Genomic DNA, 19,538 nt, shown 5'->3' with positions numbered 1-19,538 from the left:
TGGAGATGTTTTTCTCCCCCTCATAATACTAGATCCCAGAGCCATCCAATGAAAGTTTCAGGACAAAAGAAAAGTACTTTGTCACACAATGCACAGTTAAAACTATAGGATTCGCTGAAAGGACCTTCAAAATCTTTCAGCATGTAGTAGTTTTCCATATGCAGGATTACACAAGTGGGAATAGTCAAACAGGCAATCATTCATAAACCACACAACACAACACAACAAATAGCTTTAGGGCAAGAGGACTGGGAAAAGATAGGGATTGGTCTAGTCTACGTGCATTAGGCATTTTGTTCCTTAAAGTCTAAACTGAACGTAGAGATCCCTATCAGCTTCTGAATTTAATAGTAAGAGGTTAACCGTTTTGAACTAGGCACAACAATAGAATTTTCACTGAATATGTACAAGAGAGGCCAGGGTTCAGATGTAAAGCTAAACCACAATTTAGCACAGGCACCCCCAAACTCGGCCAAACTCCAGATGTTTTGGGACTACAACTCCCATCATCCCTAGCTAACAGGACCAGTGGTCAGGGATGATGGGAGTTGCAGTCCCAAAACATCTGGAAGGCCAAGTTTGGGGATGCCTGGTTTACCTCTGAGCTCATGCTCCCCTTTCCTCCTTTCTCCTCCTCCAGTGCAGCCACCAAACTGGAATAATTTGCTTTTTAAGCTGAGCACAGTTTGTCACATCTGACAAAAACAAACCAGTAGGTTTAAACTACGTTTTTTATGGAAACAATTCGTGGTCAGAAACCATGGTTTGATCCTAGCATATTTCAATAAACCACAGTTTAAACTACAAACCATTTGTCCTTGACAGATGTAGAGCCAGTTAGTTTTAAAACACAGATGAAGAGGGGAGCAGGCAAGTCCAAGACTCCCTACAATGCATCACTGTGCCACAAAGCTAGGGTTTAGTGTCCTATCTGAGCCAGGCCAGTGTGTCTCACATGCAAACATTGCTTCTGATGCAGCCAATGAAGCACTCATTTGCACCACTGACACCTAGGGCATTTTTAACAGCGCCACCATGCACACCGTGTGAACTCACCTGCACACACAGCTGAAGACCAATTTGAGAACCATATCTGCTTTAAGACAACTTGCTTGCAGCCCAATTAAAAATAACAGGAGGAGGAAAGACAGACTAGTTACATAGTTTATCTGCAATAAATGTAAAATACAGTCACTCATTTACCTTGTTAAGACAAGAGATAATGTGACTGAGGTCTATCCAAGGAGTGCCCGTTTCTGTCACCTGATGAAAAAGATGATCCCTAAACAGCTTCAGGAGGTATCTGTCTCCAGTTTCTGACCATGTTGGGTCCTTCTGAAATCTATTGTAAAACAGAGCGTTTTGTGTTTCTTAGTACAAGTTCATAAACATCTCAGACTAAGTGTTTTCTGAAGAAGTTTCTGCTTTGTAGCAAGTTATTCCCCACCACAATTTAAGAAGGAGGAATGTGTGATACACCCTTCAGTCCAGAGTTTAAAATTAAAAACAAACTTTTCATGGGGCTAAAAGCATCTTAAGCAACTATGCTGCACATCTCTTTCCTGATATCCTAATTTAGCTGATTTTGAAAACCAGGTTAATAAGGTTTTTAAGCGTGGGGGGGCGGGGCGGGGGGAATCCCTACCAGTTCCTAATGCTCTGGATGAAACAATCTATTGCTTAAGGTTACGTTTGGCATCATTAGTCATTGAGGTCAGACTTACAGTGTCCAGGAGAATGCAATCTTTACAATTATCAATTACTGTTCCCAGTCTCCAGAGTTGGCACTGTAGCAACTGTATGCACTTGGAGAGTATTTGCTGCTGTTGGGAGAAAAAACTGAAATACCTTCCCAAGAATGCACCAATAGTTTGGAGTTTTAAAATCGTATGAAATCTTGCAACTTATGAAACATCACCTTGCACTAATAATTCTCTATCTTCAGACAAGCCTCAGGATCTATTATCCAACTGAAAAGTGAGTGGTAAACACATATTCACATACAAAGAAGTTCTGGACAGTGTGCTACCAAACTGACCAAAGTAACCTAGCCCATCTTTCAGAGGCTTCTATACTTTGCAAGTCCATCATCATGCGTGAACATTCAAGACTCTTTGTGGTGCCTCTTTATAACACACTGATGCAGAAAATGCTGAATTCCTTACTCTGGCCTCTCATTGATTGTTCCCAATTTTGCAAGAAGCCGAAATAATCTTCCATTCTGAACTTCCTAAATGACAAGAGAAAAATAAAAGCTTGACAATCACTATATTTTGCTCTTCTATTAAAAGTATAAATTATAATCAAATAACCATACAGTTAGATCCGGAGGGGGGGGAGGGGGGAATAAAACTTACATTTCACTTGAAAGCAATGGGACTTAAATAATGTCTGTCACGTTGATTTTAATGAGAACTTGGTTCAACTTAAGTTTTTGCACTCCATACAAAATGGAGATAGACCTCCTTATCTACTTTTAATCTTAAAAAAGACTATTCAGGAATCATAGAATCATAGAGTTGGAAGAGACCACAAGGGCCATCGAGTCCAACCCCCTGCCAAGCAGGAAACACCATCAGAGCACTCCTGACATATGGTTGTCAAGCCTCTGCTTAAAGACCTCCAAAGAAGGAGACTCCACCACACTCCTTGGCAGCAAATTCCACTGTCAAACAGCTCTTACTGTCAGGAAGTTCTTCCTAATGTTTAGGTGGAATCTTCTTTCTTGTAGTTTGGATCCATTGCTCCGTGTCCGCTTCTCTGGAGCAGCAGAAAACAACCTTTCTCCCTCCTCTATGTGACATCCTTTTATATATTTGAACATGGCTATCATATCACCCCTTAACCTCCTCTTCTCCAGGCTAAACATGCCCAGCTCCCTTAGCCGTTCCTCATAAGGCATCACAGAACAGAGGAGGACTAGTATACTTTCATATACTTCCACATCTTTATGATCTAAGTAGTAGGTTTGCCTTCATTTTTCAGAAGGCTGTATCACAACACTGGGCAGCGATTTCCATCATGCCTCCAAGATCCATTTTGAGCTCCAATCAGTGCTGTTATTTGAAGACCACTGCAAGGCAAGGTGCCCTTCGGCAGGCAGTGTTAGAAACTGAGATATGAAAGCTAGGAGCTAAATGGCACCTTAAACCCAGGTTATGGGCACAACAATGGAATGTCTAGGTGCGCTTTTTCATAACAAGAATACGAAGCTGAAAATGAATGAACTGCCGCTAAAATATTATGTTCACTTTTCACATGGTCTAGTCCTTCCTCTGCCCACCCCCCTAATATTCTTAAGAGGGTCTCTCCTCCAGTCTTCAGCGAGTAGCTGGAAGTGGGGAAGCAGAAAAAGGTCCTCCTTTCCTTCCACTCTGCAGTTTGAACCTAAATCTTAGGCGCAGTACTGCAACCAAAACTCAGAAACTGCTCATGCTAATGAAATTCCCTATCTCAAAATGCGTCTAGAAAAATGGGAGTTTCAAACACTGCCAGCCAGTTAGCATCTTAGCTGAGATACCTTGCATCTCACCATTGCCTTTCTAAAATGGGCAGAAGTTAATTGCTTTACCATTCCACTAAATAGGATTATTAGCCAATGAGGTATGTGAATATGTATGGATCAAAGTGACATTTGTGGAGACTCTGAGGCTGGAAAACCACTGATCTGTAACACAGTATCTTCCCAAATGCCTTATCATTTAAACAGCAATGGGGGGGGGGCAGATGGGTACATCACCCTATGGCAAGATGGGCAGGTCTCAATCGTACTACATTTACAGACTTTGGGAACCTATTGGCAACATCAGCTTCCCTAAGAAAATAGAGATGAATGTGCATTATCTTCGCATTTACCTTTGCAAGGTCTTCTTCTATTACATCATTTCTCATTTGGGCAGCATCCAACTGAGTATAGAATCTTGCACCAATCATAGGCATGATATCATTTACACTTCGAAGCCTGTTTTGGTCAGTCAGCAAATACCTAACAAGGCAGTTTTTAAAAGTTACTTTAAAAACAGGGCTAAAGAAATAAGTTTCTTTTAAAAGAGGTTCCATCTGTGAACGCTAATTTTATTAATCTATAAAAGCGAAAATATGGCACAAAGCTCTACTTCATATACAGAACATTTTACGCCACTGCAGCTATGTGAAAGACAGTAGCACCATTAGGAGGTGACATTCGAGGCTCTATTTATGTGACTGGCTGATGATGTACTGCAAAGTTGTTTTCCATTTTTCTTTTTATCCTGCTCTTCTTCCAAGAACTTCAGGAAGCACACCTGGTTCCAATGTTTTATCCTCACAACAATATTGTAAGGCAGATTAGGTTGTGACTGCCTCATGGCAGAATGGGAATTTGAACTCTGATATAATAATAATAATAATAATAATAATAATAATAATAATAATAATAATAATTTATTTATACCCCACCCATCTGGCTGAGTTTCCCTAGCCACTCTGGGCGGCTCCCAATCAAGTGTTAAAAACAGTATAGCGTTGAATATTAAAAACTTCCCTGAACAGGGCTGCCTTTAAAAGATGTCTTTTAAAGATAGGATAGCTGCTTATTTCCTTCACATCTGAAGGGAGGGTGTTCCACAGGGTGGGCGCCACTACCGAGAAGGCCCTCTGTCTTTTACTAACAACAAATATATTAGGATCTGAAAAATGCTTAAGTTCGAGGTTAAGGACAATAATTTTTTTTTTAAGTTCATGCTAATTTCAGCACAAGTCAACAGTAACTCAAGAGATTCAGCTACACAACGTTCCTAATTAGGAGGGTAAATTAATTTTCTTCCTACACCTTCCCCACTTACCGCCATCCCTCTATATCTGAACAGTCATACAGAAATCCTTCCACATAGGTGCTGTACCAAGGTCAAACTAATCACGGAAGAGAGGATCTTGTGCACACACATTTGATGTAGAAACATCCCATGAACCGCCACTCCCAATTTAACAATGTGCATGAACAAACCGTAAGCAAATTGTCACTGGCACGTTTTAGCCTAGTTTAAAAATAAGTTGATTTCAAAGTAACTTACAAAATAAGATTCTTCAAATCAGAGGAATAGTTGATTGTCACCAGTTCCATTGCTTTCTGCAAATTCTCCCTCTGAATTCCTGCCAGAGAATTGCAAGCCAAAGACAACACCACCTTCCCAAGGGAGATCAAGTCTGCTTGCTAAAGAAAAGTGAACAAATAAGTCTAACCAGGGTCAGTAGAATATCATTAGCTTTCCTAGCATTGGAAAAAAAGATAAGAATACCTTAGATGGGACCAATTTAACATAATGCTCAAAACAGAAAAAATTATCACAAACCACTTCATCACATTGTTTCTTTTAAGAAATATGATGCCATATAGTCAAGTTCAGCTCCACTTAAAACTCTCTCCTTTACCCAATTTGCATAACTATGGAGGGGGAGGGGAGAGAGGAAGAAAATTCATTTTTTCTGTTCTGATACATTTTTCTTTGCTGTGCTATGCAAAGCTAGAGGGCTTTGTTTGGTGCCGACAGCCAGCACATTGAATCTGCACATTTAAATAGTTGTTTAAGAAGAAGAGGCCTTTAGAGAATGAGAACCATGGCGTTTTCTCTTTCTTTCCACCCGAAAGTGTACAGTGCAAGGCAGGGAGGACATTAGCCTCAGGACATGTGTCCCTCCCCACAAACGTTATTCCCCTTTTAGAACACTTACTATCAGCTACTAGGGCTGTGAGCAGGTCAATTCACTATTCTCCATCAATCTCAACATCCAGTTTCCTTTCTCCCTCCCTCTCCCTTAACTTACACCTCAACAACTATACATACCTTGGAAAGCTAAATATTCTTTTCAGATTTTTTTAAAATTAAATTTACAAATATATGGATTACAAAAGCATATAGTAGCACTTCAAGTTTCAAGTCTTAAAACAATTAATTGGCTTCTTGAATGCAGTACTTCACAGGAACAATTGGCCCTATTTTCCTAAAGTCGATGTCCAAAGTATGTATGCCTACCTACACAGCCCTCTCACTTTTCTGCCAACAGGTGAAGAGAATCCTTTCCAAACAAAGAGGTGAACATGTAAAACAGTTGTAAACTTAACAATATTTATTGTGCTTTACCGGCTGGACTGAGGTGTTTTTCATTTAGTGGAAAGTTAAGGACAAAGAAGAAAAAACAACTTGGTTTTATGGCAAACTTGCTTGCTCTCTATTCCATCTGGAAGAAGTTAGTGTGATTGTTGTTGACAAAGCTAAGGTGTTTCTTTAGTTCTGAGAATCAGCTAGACTTCCTCCCATCTCCCATTATTGGTTGTTGTTGAAGAGGGTTTTAGAAAGGATGAGACATTTCTTTTAATTTATGCACAATATACCCAAGTTTGATATCACTGATTAAAATGTATTCCTCACTACCCTTTGCTCTAATCTGTTTTCCACGCACTCTCTATCTTAGATTGTAAGTTCGTTACAGAGGCAGGGACTTGCCTGCATTTTGCTTCCAAAACTTTGCAAAGCACTGCTAGTGCTGCATAAACTGTAATGGCAACTAATGAACAGCAGTCCTTGCCTATATGCAAAGGCAAATATTTTATGTTTTAATGCTACCAGTAGAGGAGGCTGCTTTAATAAAGTTCATCCAAAGTAAAGAAAAGCATGTCAACACCAAATGTTATTAAGGAAGGGAAAAAGCAATATAAAAATGCAATCATTGATGAATATTCACTAACCAAATAACATGAAGTAAAGGGGACAATATTGTGATCTTACCTGATACTGGGCCATGAGGGCCAGGGGATTGTTTTGGCTGTTATCAAATGTTAACACATCAAAGACTCCAACACAGTTCACTCGCAACCTTGATGGGAGAAGGATTATATAGGAGAAGAGAATTATAAAACTCCTTAGTCTGCTTGTTAGACTTGCTCTGCGACTTCTTTAGTTACATATCAGCAAAGTTTTGCTAACAAACTGGTATTAATACCAATGGTTTATCAATCTGTGAGGGTAGAATGAGGGTGCACTGATTCTGTGCACACCCCAAATTATGAGGAAAATTGGGATGATGCAGGAAAGGTTCTCAGAGCATTGCCAAGGTGTCTTGATTCGGATAAGAGACTCCCAAAGTTTCTGAGTGTGTCTGTGGGGGATCTTTTGTTCTGATGAACAGGTGCAGCTTTGAATCACGGTGATTTATTTTCTGGGGGCCCTCCAATCAGAGTGATAAGGGGGAGGGATGTGGAAGTAAACATGGACTGTCATTCTCAGTGTTTTGACTGTGAGAATAAACGTGCAAGTGGCAGAGTTGGACTATCTGGGTGGCCTTCTTTCCAAATCATTTTTTCCCTAACAAACAAAAATCATAGCTCTCTCCTTTTTTATTTTATTTCACAGAACATACTTTCAGGAAGGGGCAAGGACAGCAAGAAAAAACCAGCTACAACCAGACAAGACTTATCCAGTATTTTAAAATGAATGTAAAATCACCTAGCACGATAGCCTCTGGCTTTGTTCAATTGAACTTTGGCAGGTTTCGTGGCTACAGTTTTCACAAACTAGGGGAATAGCACCATTTCTATTTTCTCACTCCAAAACAAGCTTGCCCTTGGGGAGAAGCTCTGCATCTATGTTCCTAAAATTTAGCTGGCTTCACCACCTTGGATTATCAACAATGCAATGGTAAAACGTGTTTCATGTTACCTTGTTTTTCCAGTTACCAGAATCTTGGTGGGGTCCATTACCCGACAGGCCAATCCTGCTGTATGAATGGTCCGCAATGCAGAGCTGAGCTGCACAATGTAGGCCCAAATCAGGGATTCTGGCAACAACCCCGCATGTTGCCGTGGCAAAGGTCCATCATGCTGACCTATCAGAAGAATGGGAGAAAATGAATGAAATCTACAACTTTCAGCTGTGTAAGTGTTTGGATAATGAATACAAAAGTTCTTTCAAAATGCTAGTTAATTAAAATCATTATCTGCTTTATTTCAAAGCAACTGGCAATTGTAAGAACAACCCACCCAACCCAATTACAACTGCCATTTTGTTTTACTTTTAATTGTACTAAAAGTAAGACAGACTGTATAAAGGTGGAATTTTATTGTGCAGCTACAATCCCTTAGCGTATCATAATTAATTTTTGGTACTGGCTGCCACAATATGTTGCACCGTCCACCAGCTTAAGCAGCTTTAAAGGCGGATTATGCATTTGTTTACCCATAACTTGCTATTAGCAAAGATGGCTTAGCAGAATATTAATGTTTGAGGCAGTGTGCCACTGAGCACCAGTTGCTGGATGGCAGCAAAGGGGCAGCATTACTGGCACCATGCCCTGCTTGTGACCTTATCACAAGCATTTCTAGTTATATATTATGTCAGACTGGATTAGATGGGCTACTGGCCTGACAGCGAGCAGGGCTCTTCAAATGTACCAAGCAAGCAGCAAAAGATGCAAACATACACTGCCAAAGCCCTTATTCATACTACATCAGAAGCAATGTTGTTTCTGTATTTCCATATAAAAACAAAAAAGGTATCCAAGTTAATGAACCCAAATCCCATCGCATGTTTAAAACATGCTCAAATACACAAGCAACAAATACTATGACTCATTAGATTTGGAACGCTTCACGTTTTTCGTCCTAGGGTTTTGTTTCATGACTGTTGTTTGACAGTAACCCTTTAAGAACCTTTCAATGAATCAAGCACTTTGCTGAGGAAATAATGTACTTCTGGCAATATGCTGCAGCTATTATCTTTCAAAAACTCCCCATGTTTTTCAAAGACAGCCAAGCAGGTTAATATGACGTGAGTTCTAAAGAAAAGGAATGGTGTTTGGGTGTGTTTGTTAACGCCAGAACTGTGAATAACGAAGCCCAAATACAATGTAGATCTGAGTTGTGATTCAGAGGCATGTATCTTGCACATTGCCCTCAAGAGGAATTCCACTCAAGGATCACTTCCCACAAATAGCTCTTTAGTACCCCAGGTTTGAAGAGAAGCTTTGGTGTTTGGTACCAGAGCAGTTTAGCTACTTTGCAGTGCAAACATACTATTTGCCATGACCTTTCTCTTGCAACAACCCCCTGAAGTGCATTTTTAACTGCAGGGAGTATTCCCCCCCCCCCTTTAGTTTGCCATACTTGTGTGAGGGTCTTCAAACAATTATAATCTAACCGACCTTGATGGGTCACACAGATGTGCATACAAATGCCTCTCAAGTGCACTCAGAAATACAGCATTTCCGGAATAAGCTTTCTACTTTTAGCCTGACAAAAGTGAAGATCTTTACAGAAGCAATACTGAATGAGGACACAGCAATTTAGGAAACACACACTGCTGCCTTCAATCTGCTGCGGATTTGTGGAAAGCTGGTTCAGTCCGTTGTGTTAAATCAATAGTACATCTAGAGATTGGTTAAAAAATGGATTTTGTTTCTTTCAGTAAGCCTGATCACATTAAATGTTTGCTTTCAATTCTGCATCTCCCCCCTGCCTCCACTCTAGTGGTTTGGGTTTTTGTTCCGGTTTGAAGATAAGCAACTTCCTGCTCAAACCAACAGGGGCTGCCACGTTCAAGGGATGCTAACCGGGGCACCACTAGTCCCCTGCTTCACAGGTGTCTAGTGCAGAAATAAACCGAACCTGTTATGCCTTCATTCATCTGTCAGAAAACTTTATTATACCACATCCTAGACAATAAAATTCTCGATGGTGTTAACAAATGACAAGGCAAAAAAAAAGTCTAACCACATGGTGACAGCAGAATACAATGTGGAAAAACCACCATGTAACCACAATTCTCTTCCTTTAACTGTCAAATACCAGTTTTACTAACAAGTGATGAAGCTGTTTAAAGCACAATGTACTAAGAGACCCTATCTTAATACAAAGCCTTGTGCTGCCAAATGCAAATTAAGGGAAATGAGAAAATTACAACAAAACCCTGTTTCTACACACACACACACACACACACACACACACACACAGAGAGAGAGAGAGAGTTACGTTCCGTAAGTTTTGTCCTATGTACAAATGCCTCTTTTAAAAAAACCACACCACCATTACAAATGGCTAACCTGACCCAACAACTTAGGACCCCCCCCCCCAAAAAAAAACAACCAAGCCACACTGCAAGCAACTGAACTCAACCCACCAAGCTCCAAAGGGTTGGGAGAAACTCAGATCGGATTTATGGGGTGAATGGAGAAAGAAGAGCGAAGAGAACTTTCACTGTACAGTCAAAAGTCCTTAGGGTGAAAAAATGAATGCACTGAATACCTTAGTCTTCTTGGGAATTCTTACTGTGAATTCTAGTTTGTGGATTGGGATGGAGGACGTTCCCCTGATAGGGAATGACAGCTCCCTCTGGTGATGACAGGTGGGGTCTTAGAAAGTCTTCTGCCTCCTATCTGGTGGGAGGGCCACCCCACTCATCAGGCCAACCCAGTCTGTGGGTGGGAATGACTGGGTCTGGCTTGCTCTCCTCGGAGGCTTGCCAGTGTGGTGTGTAGTGGTTAAGAGCGGTAGTCTAGCAATCTGGGGAACCGGGTTCGCGTCTCCGCTCCTCCACATGCAGCTGCTGGGTGACCTTGGGCCAGTCACACTTCTTTGAAGTCTCTCAGCCTCACTCACCTCACAGAGTGTTTGTTGTGGGGGAGGAAGGGAAAGGAGAATGTTAGCCGCTTTGAGACTCCTTAAAGGGAGTGAAAGGCAGGGTATCAAATCCAAACTCTTCTCTTCTTCTTGGCTTGTTTGCTGGCCTTCTTTTTGCTTTAAATCTGAGAATCTTCTTTTAGCATGTCTGAACTGCCTCTCATTCCCTTTTGTTTCCTCTTGCCCCCTAGCAATGTGGGGTTTTTAGTGCAAGATACCCCCCCCCCGCCGCCGCCTTTTTGTCAGTGCAGGCTTTCCCCTACGGGTTCTTTGTTTGCTCTCCCCTTTCCTTTAGGTTTTTTGCTGTAAAGGAAAAGAGGTGACTCCCATTTGGAGGCAAAAGACTTTCTAGAACGCTGCTTGTCATCACTAGGGGGGGGGGGGGGGTGCCATACCCTAAGAGAGTAATGTCCTCCAGCCTGATCCACCAAACTATATTTGTGAATGCAGCATCAAAACCAGTTTGCAATAACCAGCACAACTGCCATGTATACATTATGTTCTGAACACTTCAAGAAGCCTAAATTGCAGCAAAGGTATGTACAATGCCAAGTTACAATACTTCAACTGTAGTTCCCTAATTTTTGTCCACTGGAAAAACAAAAACATAGATCTCATTTGCTGGCCTTACCCCACTTCCTTTTTGTGAAATAGGCATCAGCACTTGGATCATTGAAGTGTCTGCTCATCATAGTCTCTCCTCCAGCGTGGAAGTCATAGGCAAACACAAGAGCTTTTCAAAAAAAGTCCGAGGTGAGAATTAGCTATGCAATTGAGGCAAGTCTTCCAATACGATTGGCTAACATCTTAAAAATAAGAAACTTACAATGTTCTCCAAATGCTTTAGTGGTGAATACTTCTCGCAATGTGACAATGTTTGAGTGTTGGATTTTTTTCCACATGTCAACCAGCACCATGCACTTTGTGTTAACAAGACGAAAACCTGAGAAAGAAAATCTTTCACATTTCAAAGATTTTTGGCTATTTTAATGTCGCTTTCACATTTATTCTAAAGTACTAGAGTGCTAGTAAAAGACACGACCCAAAAAACACACATATGATCATAGCCTGCTTTATGGATTATTAGCCATACCCAATTCCATTCCATTATTTAAAAGGAACAATTTGATTTTAAATCCAGTTTGAGGTTTATCGACAAAGAAACAAAAATGTTTTGAGGCTTAAGTACTGGTAGAATTGAATTTTAAAATATGAGAACTTGTAATTTCCCTCACCATGTATCCTCCGAAGGCAATATGGCAGATCATCTTTGCTATTTACAGCTTTGTAGCATGATGTTATATACCCAAAGTTGCTTGTTTTCTGTATCCGATTGGGTGGTGGCACTGGCTCCAAAGGGAAAAGGCTGTGGTAGCTGTCAACTTCTGTTGGGACAGCTAAACCAGTTTACGGAAATACATTAGACACTACTTAAAATTATGAAGAAAAGAGTTATTATAGACAAAGCAATTCAATGACAAGACAATACACACACACACAAACACACACACACTCACATTGGTTTAGAAGACTGTAACAAAGCTCTGACAACAAACTTTGATGCAAATCCTATACAACTTTTCAACTTTTACCACAACACGCAGGTTTGCTTTGGAAAATTCAGAAATCTGCAATACAGTGGTGCCCCGCAAGATGAACGCCTCGCAAGACGGAAAACCCGCTAGACGAAAGGGTTTTCCGTTTTGGAGGCGCTTCGCAAAATGAATTTCCCTATGGGCTTGCTTCGCAAGACGAAAATGTCTTGCGAGTTCCTGCGGGGTTTTTCCCCTCCCCCCCCTTTTCCTAAACCGCTAAGCCGCTTATCAGCTGATCCGCTGATAAGCCGCTTAACAGCTGATCGCTAAAAGCCGCTAAACTGCTAATAGCGCTAATCAGCTAAGCTGTCAATGGGCTTGCTTCGCAAGACGAAAAAACCGCTATACGAAGAGCCTCACGGAACAGATTAATTTCGTCTTGCGAGGCACCACTGTACTGAAGAAAAGGGTGTTCAGTATTTGCACTAAGATCCTGATTCACATATTTTATAGATGGGGTAGGAAATAGTGTGCTTGGTGCCAGTTGGTCATAATGGGAGAAGAGTAGGACAAGAACCAAAAATCTAAAACCTGAGTGTGTAAACCCTAAGGGTAAACTCTACTAGAAGATACTTATGGGAGTTTTAATTTTACATTATCAGTTTAAGGCAAGCTTTTATTCCTGCCTTGTTGAAGACATTGTACACTTTGATGCACTGAATGGGAAAATCTGAGACCTGACAGAGCCTTATGCACAGAGACATTGTTAAATTTGTCTTGGGAGCACCCTGATGAGTTTCAGTATAGCAGTTCACATCTAAATCAAGTGCAGTAACTGGCACTCATTAGGAACTGAAGACGTTTTTATTCAGACAGGCCACCCCAAAGGAGTGATCCCAGCCATGTCTGCAGCAGACCTAGTTTCATATGTTATTATTATGTGATTTTGCAAAACTTTTTGTTCTATATCACTTTGAATTTCAAATATGATGCATTTTGTTTCTGAAGAAGAAAAACAAATAAAAGACAGAAGAGATCCACTGAAGCACGAGAGATTTTGTACAGTACTTATTTTCACAGACTGTGTCATCCACGTAACAAATATTTCCTCAGGGTTGCATTATACTAATTATTTAAAGAAATAAATAAGAAAAGTTTGGATTGTGCACTACTGAATAAATGCATTGAAAAGGAGCTTGAAAGAACCTAATACAGAGACTCCACTGGATTATAGTCAATCCTGCATTCAGAATGGCTTTGCTTTAATATGCAAATTGATTATTCATATATCTAACTGCAGTAGCAAACACAGCAAGCAAAAGACCGGCTTAAAAATGCAATTTAAATTCAGGATCTTTAGTTACTTACCAGGCATATCTGCTTGATCTATCTGAGCCATTGTAATTAAGTGTCTGTTGATCAGCTCCTATAGGAATACATTTTGGCAGTCTTACCAATAAGGACATGAAATTCTAGTTTGCTGTTTCTTATATGCTGCTTCGGTTAATCACAAAAGCATAGAAACAGACCTGAAAAAGGACTTGGACTATCAGAACCCCCTTATAGAAGCAGAATCCCTAACTAAAGCTACCCTTGTCTAAGGACATGGCTGGAAGCAACCTTTAAGAAATCCTATAGTCACTCAATCAGTTCATCTACTGAACCCGCCTGAACCAGCCCCATCAAATTGTTTGTCAAACCTGATCTTCAGGTAACTCCACAGACCTCTGCATCCTGGGGAATCTGAACCAAGGTTCTGCTATTCTTTCATTGTAGAATGGTATTTCTAAAGCCTAGCCAAGACTGCAGTTCAAGTTTTATTTCTTGTCCCCCATCTATACATTGCCAGTCTCTATCCTTCTCAGGGCAACCATAATTTCATCTGAACACTAATGAAGCTGCTCTCAGTCTTCTCTGCTCAATGGCAGACATTAACAACTCCTATCTTCTATCACACTGCGATCAGGAGTGGCTTTGAATTCATGATAAACAATGAATTATTGCATCCAGGAAAGTGGGTGTGCTGCTGGGGGAAGGACAGAACTCTGTTTATGAAAATTCTGTTCTGACCTTCCTCCCAAAGGAGCCCAGGCTGACCTGTCCTCCATTAGACTTCTAATGAGTAAAAAGCAGGCAAGTAAACTATGTACTGAACATGGCAATCCAAAGGTCTCAACAAATCAGAATACAGCACAGAGTACAGAAGTCGCCTTTTATATCCCTTGTGATTATTTTGCAAAGCCTTGTAGCGATGCTTAGGCAAACTTTGTTTTAAACTAAGGTTAAGGCCCTTTTCCGTATTGTTACTTGACTGACCCACATTTCTTTGGCAGCAATCTGTTTCTAGTAAAGAAGAGACTTGCATTTGTCCTTATTAAGTTTCTACTTTTTGCTGAAAATGTTTCCAATTTACTGAGATGATTTTGAGTTCTAACTCAGTCTCGCAAGATGGAGTCTGATATGACAGAAAGTGCTTTAAATGTGCAGTGAGGTAGGGAAGACAAATTGCAATGCTGCAGGAAGAGCCCTAAGGTTTCCAACTATCACAGCAAGAACAGACATACTTGGCAGCCCACTCCAAAAAGCAGATATGGAAAAGGTAAAGAGGCAGTGGGTTAAGATTCTTTAATAAGGCATTTTCCATGCCATGGATGGCTTTGAAAAAGTCACCTTGTAGCAAAGATACCATCAGCCCCAGCCAGCATGACCAACAGACAGGGATGATAGGGGTTGTATTCCAACAATATCTGAGAGGAAACAGTAACCCAACCCTGTTTCAAATTGATTCACCATCTGTTCTGCCAATACTGTGTGTGTAGGAAATCTTTAAAAAGTTAGGCCTGCTGTTAACAAGAATAACTTTTGCACAGACTTCTGCCATGGTGTGGTTGGCAAAGGTAAGATATAAGAGGTATTTTTACTCCCAAGCAAGTGTGCATAAGATTGCAGCCAAAGAAGACACATATCCCAAAAACCATCAATTCTGTTTTTATATACCTATTTCACCTGCTTACTTAAATCTCATTAATTTTCCCAGAAACAAAGTTCTTTTTTTATGATACAGCATTGCAGATAACATTGGGCAAGCGGAAGGTGGCAGAGAAATTTTGTGGTGGGAGGAAATCTGTTAGAATATTACTAGAAAGAACTTACCTGTCTGAGTTCATCTGCCATGAAGAAAGAAGGTGCATTTGCTTTTGGCTGCATGTAAGCAACATGAGGCGCAGTTGGAGGATAAATGTGGTAATTTGGGAACACCTATTGAAGATAAAATTTGGAACAGACAGTTTTTAGGATTTGAAAAGTTATGAGATCTTTTAAAAGCCCTCTGAAGTGGTTCCACAGAAGCCATATCAAAAAAAGTATGAGCATACTTATGGGTGCATATTTATGGTTGCAGCTGCAAAGTCATCAGCATCTGAATTAATTACTTTCAAAATCCAAACTTGAAATTCTGGGAGAATAATAAGTTTGTATGGAAAGTGTGCAAAATATTAGTACAGGGTCAGCATGAGGAAACACAAGGAATATGAATCTGGCTAGGTAATAAGGGCTACATAAAATGCACATCCCAAGCCTGCACATGTCCTATAACCATCCTCAAAAGCCTTTCTCAGAGTGCACCTGGCTTAGGGAGATAAGGCAGGTGGCAGCTTGGGAGTCTTTTCAGTGGTAGCAACACCCCATTCATGGAGGAGGTATGGTGCTGAAACTTATTGGTACCAAGCCCGGGCTTTAATCCTTCATTGAATTTTAGTTTAAGCTGATACTTACTCAACTTTTTGTGTTGTATTATTTGAAATTATTTTTTTTAAGCTGATGCTGTTCTTGTTCATTAATTCTTTTAAGTGTCACTAGCCTAGATTCTCAGAGCTGAACAGTGGGGTAAGATAGATAGATAGATAGATAGAGAGAGAGACAGACAGACAGACAGACAGACAGATAGACAGACAGATAGATAGACTATAAAGACTAACAGAGTGGGTGGCGGAATAGGATGTATTTATCTTATACTTAAGAAAGTATCTAACATTCTAATGAAAGCATCATGGTGGCAAACTACCCAAGTCATGCACAAAGTTTGCCAAACGCTGCTGTTACCTGCCCTAAGGGCTCAAGATGCAACAGATTCTGCCATGTCAGAGAGCATGTCTGGTTTTCTTAGGGGGCAATGGCCTTAAAATAAAAAGCCAACAAAGCTGCACATACAATCTCACATAGAGGGAATCTCTGATGCCACCTAGTCTAGGCTCTTAGATTTCTATGCCATTCATCCCACTAATAAAGGGCTTACTCATACATCAACCGCCTGTGTAATTCTTCTGAGAACATGGAACTGCCTTCTACAGAATCTGATCATTGGTCTTTCTGGTCTACTAGTGCCTACTCCGGCAGGCAACAAGGTCTCAGCCAGAGATCTTTCCCTGCCTACTAGAAATAGTTTAAATGAAGATGTAAGAAACAGAACCTAGAACATTGCGTATGCAAAAGCATGTGATCGACAGCAGACCTATGCCTCTCCCCAAGCTGCTCTTTAATCAGTTTATCATGAAAGGAAGGAGACTCAACAAGCCTCAGACTCATGTACTCCTCCACTACACAGATGAAAGAGTTTGGAAGCTTTCATTTCTGTTTCTGGAGTTTTTCGTATCATTCAACCTAAGCTTTGTATGAAAAAGCCAATTTCAAACCATAATTATTGACCAGTTTAGGGTTTGGATAGACTGCTAAATGAAAGTTAATTGAAATAGGAAGCTTCCACTCTTACTTGCAGCCACACTTGTGGAGGAAAGCAAAGGACTTAAGTCCAAGGCTCATGTAGGTTCATTCCCATCATGATAAACCATGGTTTATTCCGACCACCTCTCCCCATATGAACTGCCCTGGACCCTGAGATCATCATCCGAGCCCTTCTCTGTGCCATGCTCTCTCCAGGGGGGGCTAATCTGATACCTTCATTACAAATATTTAGGTGCCAGGCCAAAATATTCCTTTGCTGACAGGCCTTTGGCTAATTAAATGGTCTATGGCCTCATGAACTATTGGGTGCAGGTTGTTTAGTTTGTTGGTATGTTATGTATTTCTGTGTGTTTATACTGTAAACTGCCCTGTGGTTTTATTATTTACTTGTTAATAATATAATATTCTGATATAAAGGGCAGTATATAAACTGTGTGCAAATAGGAAAGCTTTGCAAGACAGAAAAGGAAGCCACAGTGGCAGTCAACACTAACAGCCAAGATGCAAATCAAGCTTGGAAATGTGGTAATTACTATATGGAATACCAGCATTAATTTATGGATTATAACAAAAAGCTTCATAAGTAAAACGGAATTCTCACCATTCCAGTTACAGGTGCTGGAGTTGTGTCAGTATAGAAATAGGTTGTGCCACCCACAGTTTCCTTCTGAATCACCTGGCCAGCAGCTGGCGGCTGGGAGACAGCATTAGTAACTGGCGTAGAGGCACTAGTAGGCACCATGTAATTTGCTGGGTTTGGTGTATGACTTCTTCGTCTAGGAGCAGGAGACGTGTGAGGAGTAATTTTAGGGGAATGAAGGGGAGAAGATCCTGCTGACAATGACATTCCTTATGAAAATAAAAGGAAAAAAGAACACTTGCAGTGAAAAGGCATTTGCAGCCATAACAGACTCCAAGGCTTGGGGTGGGGGGTATATTTCCTTGCAGATAAAAACAGACTTGGGACAGCTGGACAAGGTGTTTTAAAACTTCGCAGTTTACATGTAAGATTCAAGTGAAATGGTTAGCCACAAAGATACCAACTTTTGCCCAAAGGGTAAGGAAAGCAACAGCAAATATTTGCAACATTTTCAAGCTATTCAATTACAACTCCATCTAATTGTGCCACTGTGCTATGGCAGACAAAAAGCGCCAGGTACTGCCACAGTACTCTTTAAACCAAGGATGGGGAACTTCCGATTGGTGGGCCAAGATTGGCTTGTCAGGCCAATTACTCCAAACCACGTCCACCCACGGGACTGCTGATGGATGGGAGGAGATGGTTTATTCCTCCTACATTAGCTGTATGGCCTATTCCCAAGCAAGGAACAGGATCATGCAGCCAAAGCAGCAGGATTTAATCCCTGCTCATCACTGATGAGCAGTGATAAAAGCCCTTTGTAAAAGGACTATTTGGAGTAACTTGCACTTTGTCTTTAAGAAGAGCCAGTGGCAGAAGGGTAAGGGAGAAGAGTCTGCTCTACTTCTCCACTGCAACCACCTGCCCGCTTGCTTAAACCACCCTGATGTGAAAGGAGGGCAATTCTGTTTGGTCCAAGCATACAAGAGAGCAACCTGCAGGGAGCTCTCTTATGCAACGCCCCCCTTTGCTAAGCATGATCCCCTCCGCCCAATGGTGCATTGGCTGATGTATTGAGGGGGGATCCTGCTTGGTCTGGGTACAGTGGTGCCTCGTAAGACGAAATTAATCCGTTCCGCGAGTCTCTTCGTCTTGCGGTTTTTTTGTCTTGCGAAGCATGGCTATTAGCGGCTTAGCGGCTATTAGCGGTTTCGTCTTGCAAAGCAAGCCCATAGGGAAATTCGTCTTGCGAAGCACCTCAAAAACGGAAAACTCTTTCGTCTAGCGAGTTTTTCGTCTTGCGAGGCATTCGTCTTGCGGGGCACCACTGTACATGAGGTTTACCTGCAGGCAACTATCATGCCCCCTAACCTGCTCATTTTGACTGTGCATGTAGCAGACAGCAAGGCGCTGCTAAAGGAAAGGTTTGTCCTGCAAAAGGAAGGAAGAAGCCTTCACTTTCACAGCCTTGTTTCCTGCTTTGAAATCCTGGGACTTCAAAGCACCAAATTCCCTGGTATCAGTTGACTGACACCTGTCAAATTTGCCCTGCAAGGCAGATCCTTATAAGAATCTGGCCCATGGAGCTAAAAACATTCCCCACGCCTTATTTAAACCAAACTAGAATCATCTGAAAGGAAAATACTGAGGTCTGTGCCATATAATTTGTAACGATTTATATAGACACCTACACAGAATGTATTTTTTTTTAAAAAAAACCACCACCAGGTTGCAATGATTACGCAAACTAACCATACTATACTCATTGTCAAGACAAATTTATTAACTAGGTACTACTTACTCAGCACTGAAACAAAATATGATGTGCAATCTATTATTTATTTATACATACATACATACATACATACTATAAAACTACAATGTTTCCTGTGACTATGATTATGGATGTTAAGTGTTTTTTCCAAACTTAAATAAAAACAAACTGTAGGATTCAAAGCACTATGTGTGCTATTCATAGAAGCTTCTCAGCCCCTTTCTTAAAGCAGTATGAGGCATGAGGTGCTGCCCCAGAAAG

General features: G+C 40.9%; 1 protein-coding gene and 1 long non-coding RNA gene across 4 annotated transcripts in view; both read right to left on the bottom strand.

Moving 5' to 3' along the window:
• The window catches only part of PAN3 (poly(A) specific ribonuclease subunit PAN3), a 59,418-nt gene that overhangs the window by 3,567 nt on the left and 36,313 nt on the right, over window positions 1-19,538 (bottom strand). For all 3 annotated transcript variants that reach the window (XM_079973548.1, XM_079973549.1, XM_079973550.1), the window contains 12 exons: window positions 17,525-17,772; window positions 15,337-15,441; window positions 13,552-13,609; window positions 11,884-12,045; window positions 11,475-11,591; window positions 11,280-11,381; window positions 7,695-7,860; window positions 6,765-6,852; window positions 5,052-5,191; window positions 3,856-3,985; window positions 2,166-2,230; window positions 1,204-1,342 (listed from right to left, as the gene is read on the bottom strand). In XM_079973548.1, coding sequence (XP_079829674.1) covers window positions 1,204-1,342; window positions 2,166-2,230; window positions 3,856-3,985; window positions 5,052-5,191; window positions 6,765-6,852; window positions 7,695-7,860; window positions 11,280-11,381; window positions 11,475-11,591; window positions 11,884-12,045; window positions 13,552-13,609; window positions 15,337-15,441; window positions 17,525-17,772 — 1,520 coding nt within the window. The remainder of the gene's footprint in view (window positions 1-1,203; window positions 1,343-2,165; window positions 2,231-3,855; window positions 3,986-5,051; window positions 5,192-6,764; window positions 6,853-7,694; window positions 7,861-11,279; window positions 11,382-11,474; window positions 11,592-11,883; window positions 12,046-13,551; window positions 13,610-15,336; window positions 15,442-17,524; window positions 17,773-19,538) is intronic.
• Window positions 18,453-19,445, bottom strand: LOC307215156. Its single transcript, XR_013838329.1, has 2 exons — window positions 18,829-19,445; window positions 18,453-18,598 (listed from the first exon to the last, which is right to left on the bottom strand). It is a non-coding gene; the product is annotated as an uncharacterized lncRNA (long non-coding RNA).

The sequence above is a fragment of the Podarcis cretensis genome (genome assembly GCF_951804945.1).
Source record: "Podarcis cretensis genome assembly, chromosome: 4".
In the NCBI taxonomy this organism is placed as follows: Eukaryota; Metazoa; Chordata; class Lepidosauria; order Squamata; family Lacertidae; genus Podarcis; species Podarcis cretensis.
Note: the sequence above shows the minus strand (reverse complement) of the source record. Positions and strands in the feature narration are given on the sequence as shown.